Here is a 20,058-nt window from a genome sequence, read left to right as displayed (position 1 = left end):
ACTTTCCGCCTCCTTATCTTGTTTACCCCCTTCTATGACAAGCGGGTTCTTTCCGTAGGGGTTTACCACGCAATTTGGGTCCCGAGGATAACATGCAGGAGCTTCGGCTTTGATTTCTATGATCAAAATTAAAATTATTCTTTATTAGCTTCTAATACCAAGGTTAAAGGTGTCATTATTGTTTCATATCGATAACAAGTCAAACAAATCTTATTCGAATACAATCCTCAACTCAAAACTCCATTTTACACCCATGTGCTTTGTCATGGTAAGACAGGCCTGCCTTTTCAGGTGCGTCTGCAGTTCTTTTAGTTACTTCGGTGGTAGCTGCACATTTACCTGGACCAAATGCAAAAATAGTCGGGAACCTAGTTACTCCAAACCTTCCTTGTATATCCTTAAAAATTATAATGGATTAGTAAACAATTATATAAAATAACATTAGTTTAAATTATAAAAAATAATGAAGAATACATTTTCCACGTCACAATCAAGTTCACCAAACTTGACCTTTCCTTCCAAAGCCTTTGAAGCCTTGTCCCACTCACGATTAAGTTGTTTAACATATGGACACCTGAAAGAATATATATATATATATATATATATATATATATATATAAAGGTTTAAAATTGAATATGATAAAGTAAAAAAGAATAAGTACATGTGGACAGATCTTGATGCCTTCGACCCATAAGTATAGTGAGGAAAACTCACCTCACAAACTGGACAAAAGCTGATGAGGTCTCGACTCTAAATCTCAGCTGTAACCGTCACCTATCCAACCAAATGACCAATCTCACTCAAAATCCCAAAATACCCGAAATACCCTTAAGTCAAACTTGGTCAAAGTCAAAGTCAAACTGGTCAAATCAACCGAGTCAACCCAACCGAGTCAACCTAGAGTGAGTACGTAGGGCGTACTTCAAACGTACACTAAGCGTACTTCAAACATATGCTAAGCGTACTCGAGTGTGACCACCATCAGGGTGGTTGACCTGGTACACGAGGCGTACTCCAGGTACGCGGGGCGTACTCCCAGACCTCCAAAATCCCATTAAGAGCTTAATGGCTTAAGCTCTCACGTCCATATTTCAGATCCATAGCTAAAATACACTCAAGAGTCATAAAGTATCCAACTTTATGCCTTTGCATGACCATTAAGTGCTTAACTCAACTTCTTAATCCATTAAGACCTTCTAAATGATGCATGGAGCAAAACCAACCATTTGGAACCCATTTTTATGACTCAAAACCCTTACAAACGTCTGAAAGGATAGCTTAATGGGTCAAGAACATGATATGTTCATGAATCTCCATATCTGGGACAAAAAGGACCAAAAGTATTCCAAAACAAGATCTAAATGAAACTTCACCAAGTTTAGAACTTGATACCTCAAAATGGTGCCAATAGGTGGTGTGATCCTAGATCTAAAGAGCTTCACTACTTCAAGGTGGTCTCTCATTCCTTCCTTCTTCTTCAAAAGCACAAAACACACACTCTCAAGCTTGGAAATGCTTCACAAGATGAATTAAGGTTGCAAAAACGTAACAAGAGGATGGAGGCTGATTAGGTGAGGGGAAATGAGGCTATAATGGGGTTTAAAAATGAGCCAAACATTAAAAATTAGGGTTTGAATGCTTGTCATGTACACCCTACATACTAGGGTGCGCCCTAATACGCTAAGCGTACACATGTAGGTGCGCATGGCGTACTTTCCAACATCCAAAATTACGAAAATCCCACTAAGGCCTTGAATGCACACTTTCTTTTACTTAGGGACCAAAATGCAATATAATTCAATTATAGGCTTAAAATTAGAAGTACCTTATCATCAGGTTGTTACATATATATATATATATATATATATATATATATATATATATATATATATATATAGTTTAAAGTTTAATTAATATCTTGAACTAAATTTACACCATAAATTATGTAAATAAATAGAAATAAAACAACATTAGTACAAATAAACAAAAATAAACACATAAATATGATTTAAATATATGTTAAGTTATTATTAAATAAATGTTAGTTTTAAAGAGTAGACATATTAGCTAAAAGTATAAAGTATTTGTTGATGTGTTAGTGGAGATCACTTTTGATAGTTGGTAAATATATTGTATCGGTATAGAGATCATTGTAAATGTCGATATGGCAAGTTTGAAGGACCAGAAATTGCACCGGTTTAGATGATCTAAAGCCAAAACATTTGCAAGGGTGAATTCTGTGGACAAAAGAGAAGTTTGGCCTGGCAGCATGGAAACCAACCGGATGATGAGAATGGTTGGAGATATTCTTAATATTATACAATTGCTTGTTGACATCATTATGGAGCAAAAGTAATTAAGTAAGTGTTTTACCCTTCGAAAGATGTACAAAATATTATTTATGAAGTATGGAAGTAGGAATCCAACGCATAGACTATTTGGAAATTAAAAATAATTCTCTTTTTTGCATTGCTATCATGTAACATATATAATACCTTTTGCGAAGCCATATTTTTTTTTTATTTTAGGGTTAGATCGTTCTCTTAGAGGATTCAATCAATGGATTTATGCATTTTTAATTTTGAATCTTTTATGTTTTCAAAAGCAAGAGGCGAATTATGGGAGATAGAGCCTTGATTGAAGGATAAACCAAAAAGAATAACCGGTGAACTTATTAAGTTTTCTTAAGCGAAAAAAGAGTTGTTTCATAATAATAATAATAATAATAATAATAATAATAATAATAATAATAATAAGACATGTGTCGTAAGATTACTAGTATAGATTTAGACTTTTTATAGACCACAAGATTTTTGTATTATGTCATCATTAAGTCACACCATCTTCTGTAAAGACAATTTCACCACACAAATCGTCCCCTTATAAACACATTTATTGACATTTCTTTGCTCATACCATGTTCGTTTAGATTGTCTCTAAACCCAACTATATCCGATCAAACAAGCAACACAAAGCTAAATATCGAAATTGTACACAGATCAAAATATATAAGCATAATGCAAAGAAAAAAAAACATATTAATTATAGTACATACAAAGGAGGAATACAACATTCTTGTCAACGTGACATCTTCCTGTAACCAACTATATTATCTCGGGGGTGTCATCTTCTTTTTCCTTTTCCGCCTCCTTATTATCTATACCCCCTTCTATGACAAGCGGGTTCGATCCGGAGGGGTTTACCATACAATTCGGGTCCTGAGGATCACATGCAGGAGCTTCGGCTTTGGTTACTTGGATCAAAATTAAAATTAATCTTTATTAGCTTTTTACACCAAGGTTAAAGGTGCCATTATTGTTTCATATCGATAACAAGTCGAACAAATCTTATTCGGATACAATCCTCAACTCAAAACTCCATTTTACACCCCTGTGCTTTGTCATAGTAAGACAAGCCAGCCTTTTCAAGTGCGTCTGCAGTTCTTTCAGTTAATCCGGTGGGAGGTGCACATTTATCTGGACCAAATGCAAAAACAGTTGGGAACCCAGTTACTCCAAACCTTGCTTGTATATCCTGAAAATTTATAATCGATTAGTTAACAATTATATAAAATAATATAAGTTTAAATTATAAAAAATAATGAAGAATACATTTTCCACGTCACAGTCAAGTTCACCAAACTTGACCTTTCCTTCCAAAGCCTTTGAAGCCTTGTCCCACTCAGGTTTAAGTTGTTTAACATATGGACACCTGAAAGAAATATATATATATATATATATATATATATATATATATATATATATATATATATATATATATATATAAAGGTTTAAAATTGAATATGATAAAGTAAAAAAGAATAAGTATATGTGGAATAACCAGGGTGCTCCGAACAAGACAAACCAAACATCTTTACTTTGCATAACCAATTGTTCAAAATTTCCTGAATTCAATATAACTGAGGCTGTATCACTAGCGTCAACAAGATTTAAATTTCCAGTGAATGATAAAAAGAAGAAAGAAATAAAGATCAACACATTTGTCGAGCGATTCATGGTTCCTGACAGAAGAATGGAAAACGAAAAAACGTATTTTTGTGTTTGATTGATAAGAGATGCGTGCTATAAATAATGAAGCATGCATGTAATTTGAAGAAACGTGGATGGACTAGCAAACTATTTGCTGAGACGTTATTAGCAAATGATGGGGTCAAATTATGCCTACATTAATGGAGTAGCTGAACTTTTTATTCATTAAGTTTGACATATTAGTAAAAACTTTTTTATTACTTATTATTCTTTTGAATATATTTTTAATAACAAAGTGTATATATTACAAATCCATCTATATATGTAACCTATATCTTATAAAAAAATATTATGCAAAGTATATTATATGGTTCTAGATGAATAGTTATCTTTCATCATATAAAACCACCCACATCTAACATATAAAACCACATACATCCGTTCTTTCAAGCTTCTTTCAAAGTGTCACGTGGATACTATTGCAAGCCACGCCAATTTTCCCTTTCAACTCCAACAAGACTTGCAAACATTTATTGGAGGGGCCTTTTAAAATAACAAACATAATTACATATTAGGTTCCACCATGTCGGTCGTTTTTTTACCGATGCCACATACATTCCACTTAAAAGTTTAATGTTTTGCCTATGAAGATTTGGATAGTAGGGGTTGACCTTCTTGGCAAAAGAAGATAGAAAAAGGACGGAGAAATGAGGGTTTTAGACAGCAAAAGAGGAGAAACACATGGTTGAACTTCCACCTTTAGCAAAAAAAAGAAATAGGAGGCGGTGTTGATCGCCGATGATAGTGTCCACGTCAGTTTGCCATCGATAAAAAACGCACGATACCGTGCAACCTTCTATATATATATATATATATATATATATATATATATATATATATATATATATATATATATATATATATATATATAGTTTAAAGTTTAATTAATATATTGAACTAAATTTCATACTATAAATTAAGTAAATAAATTGAAATAAAATAACATTAGTACAAATTAATAAAAATAAATACATAAATATGATTTTATATATATATATATATATATATATATATATATATATATATATATATAAATAATAGTTTTAAGTAGTAGAGATATTAGTTAAAAGTATATATTTGATAATGTGGTAGTGGAGACCACTTTTTAAACATGGTTAGATATATAATATTATAAAGATCATTGTAAATGTTGATATGACAAGTTTGAAAGACCGGAAATTGCACTGCTTTAGACGGTCTAATGCCAAAACGTTTGCAAGGGTGAATTATGTGGACAAAAGAGAAGTTTGGCCTGGCAACATGGAAACCAATTGGATGATGAGAATGGTTGGAGATATTCTTACTATTATAGAGTTTCTTGTTGACATCATTATCGAGCAAGAGTAATTAAGTAAGGGCTCGTTTGTTTATTGGCAAAAAGACTTTTTGGGCCTTATATCTACGGGTGGGTAGATGTTTACCAAAAAGACCATTTGTTTTCTGGAAGACAAAAGAACTCAAACATACTTTTTCATCTCTTTTCTGAAAAGACCTAAAAGTACAGCTTCTAATTACATAATACATTAATCACCTCCATTCGCTCTTTCCCTTTCAAGATTGCATCCTCCCACACCGACGATCTCTCTACACCGGCCAAATCTGGATATCAGGGGTATTGCTGTCCAAAATTTTAGTGTCCAATCTGTAATTCAGATGTGAATCTACTCCTTCAGTTGAATCATAATGAATAATTGTTTTAGCTTCGTTTGTTAATGCCTCAGTAATTTAATTAAGATTTACGAATTTCTTATAATTGTATGTGGGGCTTTTTTCTTTTCATCAGCTACGTTTGTGCATGAAAATTGTATTGATTCATTTTTTCAAGGCAAGCTAGGATATTGTAAAACAAGATTTATGATTTACCATCCCACACAAGGCGCATAAAGCCATAAACAAGCATCAATTAGTACAGGGCTAGTAATTTTTTATACCTTTCTCTCATCTTTAAGCTTAACATGTCTATTGTGTTCTCTCTTCAGAAGCACTTGCTTCTTCTTGATACCAACATCGAAACCATTAATTCCAAACTCACTGTGCTGTATATTTTTTTGTTAAGTAGTATTTTACTTTGCTGTTTATCTCTCATGTTGTTGGTTGCCTTGAGATTTGAGTGGGTTGATCACATGTTATCTTAATTACAAGCCCTTTCTTATTACTTTGCTGGTGTTTTCAAGACTCATGTCAAACATCCACCTTTTTGCTCTTTGTTCTATTTTCATGGTATAGGTGTCTGCTGCTACTTCTGGTGCCTTGGTTGTAGTATCATTTTTGGTTTTTTGGTTTCTCCCTAGTGTAGTTTTGGTGTCTTGAAGAATATACCCTTTTTGATAAAATGACAAAAATGACAACCCTCGGGTGCAACTCCCATGATGGAAATTAATGGCTACAAAAATAAAAACAAAATTTGTTTTTTTATATTGGTAAACTTTGGTCATTTGAAAAAGGCATTAATCTTTTGTATAAAGATTTCTTGTATGAAGGTATAGAAAAATATTTTTGGTCCACATCTTCAGACACGGAAAAAGACTAAATACATTTTATCACTTCCAAAAAAACACCATCTAAGTGTTTTACCCTTCGAAATACATACAAAATATTATTTTTGAAGTATGGAAGTAGGGATCCAACGCATAGACTATTTGGAAAAAAGAATTTCTTTTTTGCATTGCAAGCATGCAACATATATAATACCATTTGCGAGGCCATGTTATTTTTATTTTATGGTTAGCACTACAAGAATTGGGGGCGTTAGCGGCGACGCATGGCATTAGCAGCGACATGTAATTGACGCGTTACATGGCGCTGCTAATGCCATGCGTCGCCGCTAATAATCACATAATAGCGATCCGCGTCAAACGAGCCCCGTCCGTTCGATTTTTTTTTCAATAGTAGGGTTGTAATGGAACAAGAAAAGGCGCTGACTTTTCCCTCCAGATCGTCGTCGCTAATACCTACGCGTCACAGCTAATGCCTACACGTCGCCGCTAAAGGCCTTTAAAAAAAACCACCCCCCCCCCCTCTTTCAGCTTCCTTTTCATTCCTTTCTGTGTATCGTGTGTTCTGTGAAACCTCCCAGCCGACTCAAGTTCCTTCGACCATCGATCGCGTCCAGCCGTCGTTCCTGTCACAAGACCACCGACCCATCCTCCATTCCGTCAATTCCGTCAAAGACTCATATCACCGGCGACGAGGAAGTAAAATCGGCGACCACTGTTGGTTTTTGCCTCCTTCTCCATAGATTTTTGCAACCTCTAGCGGGTTTTCTTGTTTTTTGCCGGAATTTAGCCGAAAACAAACTTGTTAGAAAGCTGTCGGAATACCGCCACCACCACCCTTCTCCACGAAATTACACAACCAGGTTCCTTTACAGCATATGTGGTTCCTTTACAACATATGTATTTGTGTATTTATATTATCTGTATGTACATATGTATTTGTATGTGTTTTTGTAAGTATGCATAACGTATGTATACTTAATGTATGTATAAATGCATGTATATATGGTGAAAACAGAAAAATTATGTATGTTTATATATATATATATATATATATATATATATATATATATATATATATATACACACGTGTGTGTGTGTTTGCCATATGTGTACATGAATTTGTATGTATAAGTCTATATGTTTATATATGTATATTTGTTTACCATATGTGATTGGAATGTATGTATAAGTGTATTTTAATATGTTAATTTATATATATATATATATATATATATATATATATATATATATTCTGTACAAGTTTATCTGTATAAGTGTATGTATATGTATGATCACCTAACTTGTGTATTTGTATGCAATTTCGAAATATAATGCTATAAAGGAAAGTGTATTTGTATATATGTATATGTAATATGTGTATTTGTATGTATATATATGTATGTATTGTATACAATTTGGAAACTAGAAAGCTATAATGAAAAAAAATGAAAAAAAAAAAAACAAAGTAGGATGCTATAATGGAAAGTGTTATTTTTTATGTGTATTTGTATGTATTGTATACAATTTGGAAACATTTTCAAACGCCCGAATTTTTAAAGTGTTCGGAGTCAAACAAATGAGTCCGTGCACAACAACAAGTTGTAAACAGAGGGGGATCATGCTCGTATAACAATGCATGTTTCAAAGAAGTAAGCTACGATATATTTAACTTTTTATTTAAATTATAATTAATCTGATTTTTAATGTTAAATAAGACATCACTCTAATAGAAGCATTTCATAAGGCTAATAATGATAGTCAAGGGGTATTTAGTAGTTCTGCAACCAAGAAACAATACGTAAGTGGTTAATTTGTATTTTTATATAAGTGTTTATATCGTCAATGGGTATTTAATAATCTAATTTTTATGATATTTATCATTTCTTGAAAATACATAATGCTTTACTCCTTGAGATCAATCAACAAACTCAAGCTTCTTCACAACCCAACGGTTTAACACTAAAGGATACACAAATTTTTTTTGAAAGAATATTGGGTCTTCGACGAGGCCACATCAGAGGCATCAGGTGTAAACCTTCTACGGTTGTGTCGATGTACGATCAGGACAACCACTGACACAACCACCACCACAATCACAGGTGACAAAACTATTTAATTTTAGTAATTGTTTCAAATGTTGGTAATTGTTGGTTCACTAATAGTTTCAAATATTGGTAATTGTTAGTTTGATAATAGTTTATATGTTGGTAATTGTTAGTTTGGTTATAGTTTGATATATTGGTATTTTGTAGTTTGGTAATTGTTAGTTTATGAAAGTAAAATGCTATAATGTGTTATATGCAATATGTGTAGTTTGCTAATTGTTAGTTTATGAAAGTACAATGCTATAATGGTATTTTGTAGTTTGGTAATTGTTAGTTATAGTAAAATGTTATAATGTGTTATATGCAATATGTGTAATTTGGTAATTGCTAATTTATGTGGAACGTATATTTTGTATATAGAATGTTATAATGTTGGTTTAACTTATAAGACTGTTGTGTTTTATTTGTAGTTGGAAATGCTTCAAACAATGTTAAAATATCGGGAATGTAGTGTCGCACTTGAAGATTGGTTTAGTTCGTTGCCACAACGAAATCAAACCGGAGGAGACGAGGAGAGTGATGATGACGAGTAGCTAGTTGTAGGATTTTTGTATCTTTTGTTTGTATAAGTATTTTAGACTAGTATTTTCGATATTTTATATCATCTTAAATTATATATTTTAAACGGATGTTGGATTATTATTTTGGAATGGAAGGATATGCGATTAGCTTAATTAATATCATAGCAGTTTTTATACTTTTTATATAGTTTTTTTTCAATTTTAATATGAAAAAAAAATTACCAATACCGGCAACGCCTTTAGGGGCGGCAGTCGGTTATTAGCGGCGACAAGACTTTCGCGGCAACACCCGGTTATTAGCGGCGACATCTCGTATCAACGGTGACATTTAGATTATCATCGACAAAGCATAGCAGCGACGTTTTAGCGACGACGTGTCGCCGCTAATACTATTAGCGGCAACAAACGCTACTTTTAGCAGAGACGGCTATCGCCGGTAATACTGTAATTTCTGGTAGTGTAAATCCTTCTCTTAGAGGGTTTAATCAATGGATTTATGTATTTTTAATTTTGAATCTTTTATGTTTTCAAAGCAAAAGGCGAAATTACGAGAGATAGAGTCTTGATTGAAGGATAAACCGAAACCGAATAACTAAGGAACTTATTAAGTTTTCTTGAGAGAAAAAGGAGCTGCTTCAGAAAATATTAAAAAATATATATATATTTACATGTGGCATAAGATTACTAGTATAAATTTGGACTTTTTATAGCCCGCAAAATTTTTGTATTATATCATCATTACGTCACACCATCTTTTGTAAACATAATTTCACCACATAAATCGTCCCCATATAAACACCTTTATTGACATTTTCTTTGGTCATACAAAGTTCTTTTAGTTTGTCGCTAAACCCAACTATATCCAATCAAACAAGCAACACAAAGCTAAGATGTCGAAATTGTACATAGATCCAAATATATAAGCATAACGCAAAGAAGAAAAACCATAACAATTATAGTACATACAGAGGAGGAATACAACATTCTTGTCAACGTGACATCTTCCTGTGACCAACTATAATTATCTCGGGGGCGTCATCTTCTTTTTCCCTTTCCGCCTCCTTGTCTTGTTTACCACTTCTATGACCCACCGCTACTGGAAGGTAACTCACCTCGTAGTAGCTGCTGATCTGTGTGGGAACGGTCTGTCTGTTGCTGCTGCTTCGGAAATCCTCCGGCTGCAATTCCCACCAAACACTTAGTCAAATACTGCTCAGGGCAACTGACCATTTACCCTTAACCAAACCATGAGTCAAAGTCAAAGTCAACTTCCAGTTGACCCGACTCGTCGAGTTGGCCTGTCAACTCGCCGAATCCCTATCCCTTTGTCTGACCACTATCCCGTCTCTACTCGTCGAGTTTGGCAATGACTCGACGAGTTTTCCTTCTAAACTGATGACTAAACGTCCTTCATTCTACTCGCCGAGTTGTATGAACAACTCGTCGAGTTCGTCTTCATCTAAAGAACACTCTATGCTGAGACTTGCCGAGTTGTATGAACAACTCGCCGAGTCCGTTCTTGAGGCAAGAAGATTGCCTTGAACTCGCCGAGTCATGGCGTTGACTCGCCGAGTTACTACATGAGTGAGTCTGGCTTCCAACCCACTGAGTCACACCCTATGGCTCACTACTCCAACCCGTAAACACGAAAAGGGGGAAAACTCGGGGACTCGCAACTCGACTCGCCGAGTCAGATGAACGACTCGCCGAGTCTGCCGCATGCAAATACTATACACGCGATTCTGCTTGAATCCAGCCCATGCCATTCATAGATCTGGGTTTCTAAGTCCTGGTAACACGTAAAGTTTCCAACTTTACGTGTAAATAAACACCCATGAGGGTTTTAGGGCTCAAAATGCACCAAAAGAGTAGATCTAGGGCTTTCATGCACTATGGATCTATAAAGGCAGTAGATCCAAGCTCCAGAAGCTCAATCATGCCTAGATCTAGAGGCTAAATAACTTATTATCAACTCTAATACACAAACAAGCTTGGGGAAAGGCTCAAGAAGGACTTTCATGGAGCTACAAGGGATAATAAGCATGAAAACAGAGGGAAGCTGAGTTATACCTCAAGGAAATCACTGAAATAACACCAAGATGTCTGGCCTCCTTCTTCTCTTCTTGATCTACTCTCCTTTTCTCTCAAAATCTTCAAGAAAACACCAAAGCACTTCAATCTCACAAGGAAAAAGGGTTGGACGATATAGGGAGCTCTGAGGGCGAAGGGGGCGATCTTGGGGGCGGATAAGAGGGCTTAAATAGGGTGCAAGCCCTTGAAATTTAGGGTTTCATCAGACAGCAGGGACTCGCCGAGTCCAGAATATGGACTCGCCGAGTCGCCAACTTAAACGTGTTCCAGATCCCGTCTCTACTCGGCGAGTCGGACCTACAACTCTCCGAGTCCAAGGCTAAAATGAAAAAATACTAAGATAAGTTTTACGTACCAGGAACCAGGTGCTACACCATTTGTATCAACCTCTGCGATACGCTGGAGGGCTGTCCTGCCTTGGATTTCATTGCTGGCAACCCTCCGGACCAGGATGGGCAAGACTCTGTCCGCTGATCCGCCTTCGCTTGTGTCATAAAAGCTTCGGTCACCATTGAATGGCATGGGTTGATTTTGCTCTTCACTCCACGTCTCTATGCATTCCACCCATGCAGGCGTCGGGCCTTGGAAGGCCTGGCGAGGGTTAGGGTTTGGGACCGGAGCCACAGGAGGTAGGTTGTTGACTTCGGGTTCGGAGTCCGACCCATCCGAGAAGTCTTCTGCATGGTGATCATCCAAGGGAATCGGGTGATCATCTTCTGACTCCTCCTCGAGCCATCCTCCATTGCCCTGGTTCGGATAGTACAGATCGTCGGGAAGGTGGAAACCAGCCATGCTATCTACGCGAGAATGGAGAAAGAAAGGTTAGTAGACGTGCTAATCTAAGATACTTATAAGATGATCGTCACTAGTCGACCCAATACTTGCATAGTGCATACCAATTACATGTAACCGAAGCACGATAGACCTTCGAATAAGTGACCCTAACTCTAAGTCCACAATCAAACAAGAACAGGAAATGAAGCAAAGGTCACGGATTCTAAGTCTATAGCGCCTTAGTCACATGTAATCGTGGTGTATCCACTTAGCAACTATTGCTCTACTAGTAACGACCTTTTAGTTTTCGCATATGTAATTTACAGAATTGCAGAATACTCCTATAGTATTCTTGTTCTAATGTTCTCGTGGTACTGTTGGTAAGTTCTTAGACTTGTTGCAACACCACTATCATTCTTAGGCACATGTTAGTCACTCCCAGGAAAATGTAGTTGATCAGGCTACATCCACCCAGATTTGACTATATGTCTCTAAGTCTAATTGTGTTGTTCAACAATCTTAATACTTTTGTTCTATTCTAGTATGATACTGACTCTGTGTATTGTGTGAACGTTCATATATACTTAGTTAAATATTTTATTACTTAAAAGTATATAGTTTTGGTCAGAGTGTTTTAATCCCGAAGTGTTTATAGTTCGTATATCTTTTATGGGTTGATACACTTGATTCACTATAAACCTGGCTCTGATACCAATCTGCCACACCCCAAAACCGAAAAACGGCGGAATACGTTCTGGGGTGGAGGACGTCATGTATAGTATCATAACAATGCATAATAGTAAAGACAAGTAACAACATTCATTGCATTAAGATGATAATTTTAATACAAGCGTGTTCTGTACAGTTTGATAGACACCAAAAGTATAATTAAAATAAAGAGAGATCTTGTATATGCACCGTCTTCTCAAAAGTATCATATGTACCTGTCTACTGATGACCTGAGAATACAAGTTATTTTGAAAACGAGTATCAGCATAAAGCTGGTGAGTTCATAAGTATTTAGTATCATTGCTTGAATAGAAGTGTTTAAAAATTTAGTGATACTGTATTTGTTATCAAGTTTTGAAAATGGTACGATCCCTAGAAAATCCTATAATTTTCCAACAAAAGTAGTCTTCTACCAAGACTCGGTTATTTGCAATTTTGATTCTTTGAAGATGTAAAGGTTTCCTCCTATCAATATAGTTTTAAATTTCCTACATATAAAATAATTTATTAAATAAAGTTTTGTCGCAGCAGTATCACTGCCGGCTGAATGCAGTAGAAGTGCAAGCTCCAGGTGGTATTAAATGTGCATACACCTCGGGGAGTCTGTTTTACTCTCAATTCTTAATGTGTTAATTAAGGTCTGAATGTGAACTCGTATGTAACCATGCTGAGTGACAGTAGTATAACTGTTGACCCTCCAGGTCACAAGTAGTGTAGTGATGTTTTGTTATCCCTGGGCCTAATCGGCTCGGACCGTAGCTAGCAGTCGGGATGTGGGAGTGTCCGTCCCGTATAGATCTATACACATAGTGTTCGCTCTCCCTCCAGGAGACTCTGGTTACACGACGATCGCATAGCAAAGTGTCGTATCGAGAAGTAGGGCATCACATTCTATTTTAGTATATATTTTCTTGTATAGCATATAGTATTCCTTTCATGTAGTATATAGTGTCCTCTTCGTATAGTGTATAGTGCGTATAGACTCGTAACTGTACTGACCATAGTGAGTATCATAGTAGCAATTAGTAATGAGTGGTAATCCTTAACTATACTTATTATAGTTAAATAGAGATTTTGGTCGAATGCCCTTGATACACAAAGGTGTTGAACTGAAGTGAAGACTTTTATATCCAACACAAATATATATGATATATAACTAAGAATTCAACGACAATTGGACAGATAACAGAATACCCTAAGTCCACAATCAAACAAGAACAGGAAATAAGGTGAGCTATCAGTTCTAAGTCCTTCAATCCTTACTTATATAAATATATTAGTATAGATATGATTTGGAAATTAAAATGAGTTTAAAAGCATTGAAAAATACTTTTAGAACAATTAAACATGAAAATGAGTTTGATAAACCTTTAAAACAATTTAGTTGGCAAGGTAATTTGAAAGTATAGAAAATCCTTTTGGTAACAAGTTATAATTCACATATGATTAGTACCATAACTTGTTTGATTCAACTTGTACCCCCCACCCCCATAAAAGCGTATAAAAACATTTAAAAAAGTTAATTAAGGGGGGTATGAACTCACCGTTTATCGTAGAGTTCGAGTGTATGATCGATATGAGTGTTGAATGTCAACGGATGCTCTGAACATAATTGGTCCCTATTAATTATATGGTGAGACGTATATGAGTTAGATCTAGGGTGTTTTATGACTAAACCTGATGGGAAACACCCTAAAGACTTGGATTGTTTAGGATTAAGTGTCCCATGTTTCGTACTTAGTGATTCTTACATGTTTAAGGCCAAATATGGGTACTAGAGTGGGTGTATGGCCATAAAAGTGAGTGTGCGGCTAGGAAATGCGGCCATACTTGTGTGTGAGGCTGCACACTAGAGTGTGCGGCCATACAGAGGGTGTGTGTGCGGCCGTACACTCCTTGTTTGAGTCCTATGTGTCGATTTTGAGGGGTTTCAAGTGTCAAACTAAGTCTTAGATCGATTATAGAGGCCATATCCTCACTTTGGAGGGTGTTTTGAGTGTGTGCGGCCACCTGATGAAGGTGTACGGCCGCACTCCTTCAAGGGGTGAAGAACACGAAGACCACTATGAGTTTTAAGCTTAGATTCAAGTGTTTTACCTCTATAACAAGCTGAAAGATGATGTTTTTCACGTTTTGGAGGCCTTCTAAGTGTTCTAGGATGATGTCTCTAGAGAGAGAAAGTAGAGAGAGAGAAGGTGCAACCAAAAGTGAATGGAAGGGGGGGCCCTCTACTATATATAGGGTTAGGTGTGAGGCTGGAGGGGGTTTGCGGTTGGGTGTGCGGCTGGCTAGCCGTACACTCTAGTGTGCGGCCGCACACACCTCTCTTGGTGTGTTTGGCTTGATTTTTTTATGCAACACCCTTCCTAACCCTTCTTAAGGCCCATATCTATGATATACCAAGCCTAAAGCACTCGTGCGTACCCAACATTCTGCTAAAAGATGCTAAATTCAAGTGATTTATAGATATATGGATCGATTGTACGGTGTAAAAGTGTCGGGTTGTCACATCCTCCCCCCGTTAGAGGGAATTTTGTCCCGAAATTAGAGTTCGAGCAGCTAAGTTAATACAAATAACTAAGTAAAAAGATGGGGATATTTAAGTTTTATTTGATCCTCGCGCTCCCAAGTGAACTCCAGTCCTCGTTTGGCGTTCCAGCGAACCTTCACTATAGGGATGCGGCTTTGTTTCGTTCGTTTGACCTCTCGATCCATAATCTCCATCGGTTCTTCCACGAAGTTAAGGCTCTCGTTGATCTCAATCTCGTCGAGTGGGATTACAAGAGTCTCGTCAGATAGACACTTTTTCAAGTTTGAGACGTGGAATGTAGGATGTATGTTACTAAGCTCACGAGGTAGATTGAGTTTGTAAGCTACGGGGCCAATTCTAGCGAGGATCTCGAAAGGACCTATGTATCTTGGATTTAGCTTTCCACACTTCCCAAAGCGTATCATGCCTTTCCAGGGTGAGACTTTCAGAAGGACTCGGTCTCCCACCTGAAACTCCAAGGGTTTTCTTCGTTTGTCTGCGTAACTTTTCTGTCGGTCTCTAGCGGCTTTCAATCTTTCACGAATCTGAACGATTTTCTCAGTCGTTTCTCGAATGATCTCCGGACCTGTGAGAGTGTTGTCAAGAATTCGTCCTTTAGCTCACTGAGTGTCACCCACCTCAGCCCAGCACAGAGGGGACCTACACTTTTGGCCGTAGAGGGCTTCGAATGGAGCTGCTTTGATGCTCGTGTGATAACTGTTGTTGTAGGAAAACTCGACAAGGGGTAAGTGAGTATCCCACGCCTTACCAAAGTCGATCACACAGGCTCGCAGCATATCTTCCAACGTTTGGATAGTTCTCTCACTTTGTCTGTCGGTCTGCGGATGGTAGGCTGTACTCATGTCCAACCTCGTTCCTAAGGCGCTTTGTAGTGATTGCCAGAATCTCGAAGTGAACCTACTATCCCTATCGGAGATAATAGATATAGGAACACCATGCAGTCGAACAATCTCTTGGATGTAGATTCGTGTGAGTCTTTCCATCTTGAAAGTTTCTTTGATTGGCAGGAAGTGGGCGGATTTCGTCAATCGATCGACAATTAACCAAATGGTATCGTACCCACTCGAAGATTTGGGTAATTTGGTAATGAAATCCATAGAAATCATCTCCCATTTCCACTCAGGTATCTCGGGCTGCTGGAGCGGACCTAAGGGTTTTTGATATTCGACCTTCACCTTGGCACAAGTCAGACACTTGCCCACGAAGGTAGCGATCTCGGCTTTCATGTTTGGCCACCAATATAACTTCTTGAGATCAAGGTACATCTTATCCGAACCTGGGTGAACGGAGTACTTGGTCTTGTGAGCGTCGTTCATGACAACCTCTCTGTAACCACCGAACTTTGGGGTCCAGATCCGGTCCATGAAACAATAAACTCCGTCTCCTCTGATCTCAAGATTCTTATCCATTCCCCTCAAGGCTTCGTTCTGCACGTTCTCTGGTTTTAGGGCTTCCATCTGGGCTTCTCGGACTTGTGCGGATAAGTGAGAATGGATGGTCATTGTCAGTGATTTGACCCTTCGACCAGAATATTCTTTCCGACTTAGGGCGTCTGCTACTACATTGGCTTTACCCGGGTGATAACGAATTTCGCATTCGTAATCATTGAGTAGCTCGACCCATCGTCGTTGTCTCATATTGAGCTCCTTCTAGTTGAGTATGTGTTGGAGGCTTTTGTGATCGGTGTATATTGTGCTCTTCGTACCGTACAGGTAGTGTCTCCAGATCTTTAAAGCAAACACCACCGCTCCTAATTTGAGGTCGTGTATGGTGTAGTTAACTTCATGTGTCTTCAGCTGTCTTGAGGCATAGGCAATGACCTTACCTCGTTGCATCAGGACACAACCGAGCCCCTGATTGGACGCATCGCAGTAAACCACAAAATCATTTGTCCCTTCAGGGAGGGATAGTACCGGTGTGGTGCATAAGGCTCATTTCAGGGTTTGAAATGCCTTCTCTTGTTTCTCTTCCCAGACAAAGGCTACGCTTTTCGGAGTCAATGTTGTAAGGGGCTTTGCGATCCGAGAGAAGTTCAGAATGAACCTGCGGTAATAGCCAACGAGGCCTAGAAATTGACGAATTTCTGTAGGCGTCCTCGGTGCTGACCAGTTCTCAATAGCTTTAATCTTGGATGGGTCCACGTGGATCCCTTCTTTGCTAACCACGTGTCCTAAGAATTCGACTCTTCAGATCCAAAATTCGCACTTAGAGAACTTCGCGTATAACTTCTCGGATCGTAAGGTTTCCAGGACTTGTCGTAAATGATCGCTATGCTCCTCCTTACTTCGAGAGTAGACAAGTATGTCATCAATGAAGACGATGACGAACTGATCCAAGTAAGGACGACACACCCTATTCATTAAGTCCATGAATAATGCAGGTGCGTTGGTCAGTCCGAAGGGCATCACTACGAACTCGTAGTGTCCGTAACGAGTTCGGAAAGCTGTTTTCGGAACATCCTCCTCGAGCACTCGCAATTGATGATACCCGGACCTTATATCAATCTTGGAAAAATAACTCGCCCCTTGCACTTGGTCAAATAAATCGTCTATACGGGGAAGAGGGTAACGATTTTTGACCGTTAGCTTGTTGAGTTCTCTATAATCGATGCACATACGGAACGATCCGTCTTTCTTCTTTACGAACAAGACCGGTGCTCCCCAGGGTGAGAAGCTTGGTCTTATAAAGCCCTTACCGAGCAGTTCGTTAAGTTGACCGGACAATTCTTGCATCTTAGTAGGCGCTAAATGATAGGGCGATTTGGCTACGGGGGTAGCCCCTAGAATTAAGTCGATCCTGAACTCGACCTGACGTTGGGGAGGTAAACCTAGTAGCTCTTCGGGAAAAATGTCGGGGAAGTCGCATACTACGGGGAAATCTTTTAGATCTTTCGTTTTCCGGCTCGTATCGACGACATGTGCAAGGAATGCATGATATTCCTTATGCAAGTACTTCTGGGCTTGGATACTTGAGATGATTCGAAGGCTCGTACTGGTTTTGTCTCTGTAGATCATCAAGGTTTCGCCATTCGGTAGATTTAGACGGATGGCTTTGTCGAAACACCGGATATCGGCATGATGGAGACTCAACCAGTCCATGCCCACGATGACATCAAAACTTTTGATCGATATTGGTATGAGGTCGATTGGGAATGAGTGATTATTTAGCGTGAGGGTGCAACCCTTGTAGATCTCATTAGAACTCTCTGTCTTCCCGTTATCCATTTCTACGACGAAGGTTTCTTTTAACGGTTGCGGGGATTGTTTAAGTAGGTGTTTAAAGTTTTGATTTACGAAGCTTCTTTCTGCCCCACTATCGAATAGGATACAAGCATAAGAGTTATCAAGTAGGAACGTACCCGTGACTACTGTGGGGTCTGCTACTGCTTCATTGTGGCCAATAGCAAGTAGTCTTCATGTTCCTCCAGTATTCCCAGCTTTCGGACAATTTCTTTTGAAATGCCCTACTTCGCCACAGCCATAATAGGCGTGGCTTACTCCCGTGCTGGGGACCTGAGAAATGGGATTGGAAGGTGATCTGCAAAACCGGGTGGTATGGCCCTTCCGGTCGCAATTGGTGCAGTGCATCTCACGGCAGGGGCCATTATGATGGAAAGAGCACTTATTGCACTTGGGTAGATTTCCAACATATGATTTGGCTGGTACAGGGGCAGTGGGAGTAGTGACAGCATGGACAGCCACGATCTGTTGGTTTTTGGAAGAGGATTGAGTTGACTTGCCCTTCTTTCGATCCCAACGCTTCCTCTTGTTTTCGGTTGTTTTGGGCGGTGCAGTGGCAATCATCGGGGTTGTTGATGGAGTGGAGGGAGTTTCATGATCAATCAACCTTTAGGCCAACTCCTTGGCGCTGTCGAAGGTCATCGGGCGTCATGCTAAAACGTTTCCTCGATACGGGGGTACTAAACCCCAGATGTATCGTTCAATCTTTTTGCCCTCAGTGGGGATCATGTTAGGACACATTGTTACCAGGTCGCAGAACCTGGCCGTATAGGCCACCACGTCGGTCCCTTTCATCTTGAGGTTCCAGAGTTCCTCCTCAAGTTTCTGAACTTCGCCGTAGGGCAGTACTCCCTTCTCAGAAGGTCCTTCAATGTGTCCCAGCCCATGGCGTTGGCTGTTACCAAGGAGAGTGAATTGACATGGCCGTTCCACCATGTCAGGGCCCTTTCAGTAAAGGTGGCAGCAGCAAACTTAATCTTGCTTTCCTCAGGGCACGAGCACATCTCGAAGACGGCTTCAGTTCTTTCGATCTATTGGGAAAGTGCAATGATCCCTCCGGTTCCATTGAAGAATGTTGGTTTGCAGCTCATGAAATCCTTATAGGTGCACCCCTGCGTACGTGCATGGATTTCACCATGTCTAGAGTTGGTGCCCATTTCGGCTCCACTTGCATCACCAGAATTCATTTGGGCCATAGTTGCAGTCACAGCTGCTGTTACAGTTGTCTGAAACATCACCGGATCGAACTGCGGAGGAGGAGGTGGTGGAGTTTGAGTTGCAGGTCTGCCCTTGCTCGGACACTTGTGAGGAGGCATCTTTTACTGAAAATTTATAAAGATGATGATCATAATGAGAAACAATTGTGATCATGATGAAAATTGTTTCACGGCTTAAACCGTCATAGTCCAACTATCGGATAGGGTTATAGCAACAGAGTGGGGAAACATATGATTATAGACTTCCCAACAGACTAAATAACTGCCAATACTACTGGTATTA

General features: G+C 38.4%; 1 protein-coding gene across 1 annotated transcript; it reads right to left on the bottom strand.

Moving 5' to 3' along the window:
* Window positions 1-3,025: 3,025 nt before the first annotated feature.
* LOC145141241 (protein disulfide-isomerase 2-3-like) lies at window positions 3,026-4,045 on the bottom strand. Its single transcript, XM_079074548.1, has 3 exons — window positions 3,842-4,045; window positions 3,613-3,712; window positions 3,026-3,535 (listed from the first exon to the last, which is right to left on the bottom strand). The coding sequence occupies exons 1-3, from the start codon at window positions 4,015-4,017 to the stop codon at window positions 3,371-3,373; spliced, it is 441 nt and encodes a 146-aa protein (XP_078930674.1). The 5' UTR covers window positions 4,018-4,045; the 3' UTR covers window positions 3,026-3,370.
* Window positions 4,046-20,058: the final 16,013 nt, after the last annotated feature.

This window comes from Lactuca virosa, chromosome 9 (genome assembly GCF_052849685.1).
Source record: "Lactuca virosa cultivar CGN04683 chromosome 9, Lactuca_virosa_CGN04683_v6, whole genome shotgun sequence".
In the NCBI taxonomy this organism is placed as follows: Eukaryota; Viridiplantae; Streptophyta; class Magnoliopsida; order Asterales; family Asteraceae; genus Lactuca; species Lactuca virosa.
The sequence above is the reverse complement of the archived record's forward strand: the minus strand, read 5'-3'. Positions and strand labels throughout refer to the sequence as shown.